At 40.2% G+C, this 1,429-nt stretch overlaps 1 protein-coding gene across 1 annotated transcript; it reads left to right on the top strand.

Annotated features, from left to right (window-relative positions):
• Positions 1 to 454: 454 nt before the first annotated feature.
• On the top strand, positions 455 to 1,423 carry LOC105825182 (olfactory receptor 1038). The gene has a single exon (XM_012662885.1). It carries the CDS (start codon positions 455 to 457, stop codon positions 1,415 to 1,417), a length of 963 nt encoding a protein of 320 aa, XP_012518339.1. The 3' UTR covers positions 1,418 to 1,423.
• The last annotated feature ends 6 nt before the right edge of the window (positions 1,424 to 1,429 follow it).

The raw sequence follows: 1,429 nt of genomic DNA, 5'->3' as shown, positions 1-1,429 counted from the left end.
GCATATAAATTTATTTCAATATGTTTGATATATTTTATGGGAGAATGCACACAATGGAAAAGTAGGAAGATAAAATGTAGTTACATTTATAGGTTAATTATTTCTGTGCTGCTATGTGTTTATATGCATGGGAAAGATAGCGGCAGCAAAAACTCTCAGATATTAGTGTTAGTGGTATCAATTGCTCTCATGACATTTATTTTAAACCAACATTCTCTTTTATTTTTCTAAACTCACAAAGCAAAAGCTCTTAAGAAAACTATTCTGATAGTAAACGACTCCCCTCCTGAGGCAAGAATGGCGTATCATTAGAGTCACTGTGCACATTTTTGCCTACATGATGATATGATTCAAGGCAAGAAGATTCATTGAACACCTTTACCCAACACTGGCAGGGGCTGTGAGAAGTATCATCCTTCAACTGCAGCAAAGTCCACAAAATCTTCTGGAATACATGGCAAAAGGTAATAATATCTCTTATGTTACTGAATTCATTCTCAAAGGAATTACAGACCGGCCAGAGCTCCAGGCCCCATGTTTCATGGTGTTTTTAGTTATCTATCTCGTCACAGTGCTAGGCAACCTTGGCTTGATTACCTTAATCAGGATTGATGCTCGACGCCATACCCCGATGTACTATTTTCTCAGTCACCTGGCCTTTGTTGACCTTTGTTACTCCTCTGCTATTACACCAAAGATGATGGTGAATTTTGTTGTGGAATGCAACACTATTCTTTTCCATGCTTGTGCAACACAACTGGGCTGTTTTCTCACCTTCATGATCACTGAATGTTTCCTTTTAGCCTCCATGGCCTATGATCGCTATGTCACCATCTGTAGTCCCCTGCATTATTCAACAATGATGTCAAGAAGAGTCTGCATTCAACTAGTGGCCATTCCATATATATATAGCTTCCTGGTAGCCCTCTTCCATACCATCATCACTTTCCGTCTGACTTACTGTGGCCCCAATGTAATTAACCATTTCTACTGTGATGACCTCCCTCTCTTAGTGTTGTCCTGCTCAGACACACGCATGAAGGAAATTCTGATTTTTGCCTTTGCTGGCTTTGATATGATCTGTTCATCTTCCATTGTCCTCACCTCCTACATCTTTATCATTGCTGCCATCCTAAGGATCCGCTCTACCCAGGGGCGACGCAAAGCCATTTCCACCTGCAGCTCCCATATGGTGGCTGTTACTATCTTCTACGGCACGCTGATCTTTATGTACCTACAGCCCAAATCAAACCACTCCTTGGACACAGACAAAATGGCTTCTGTATTCTACACAGTGGTGATCCCCATGTTGAACCCCCTAATCTATAGTCTGAGGAACAAAGAAGTCAAAGATGCCTCAAAGAAAGCCTCAGATAAATGTCGTGAAACCATAAAGATACTAAAATTAAGAAAATAATAATACTTTATT

Source organism: Propithecus coquereli, unplaced genomic scaffold, assembly GCF_000956105.1.
Source record: "Propithecus coquereli isolate 6110/MARCELLA unplaced genomic scaffold, Pcoq_1.0 Scaffold788, whole genome shotgun sequence".
NCBI lineage: Eukaryota > Metazoa > Chordata > Mammalia > Primates > Indriidae > Propithecus > Propithecus coquereli.
The sequence above is the reverse complement of the archived record's forward strand: the minus strand, read 5'-3'. Positions and strand labels throughout refer to the sequence as shown.

Bases quoted from the DNA above. Each gene is read 5' to 3' on its own strand.
- LOC105825182 (XM_012662885.1), top strand. From the start codon at position 455: ATGGCAAAAGGTAATAATATCTCTTATGTTACTGAATTCATTCTCAAA.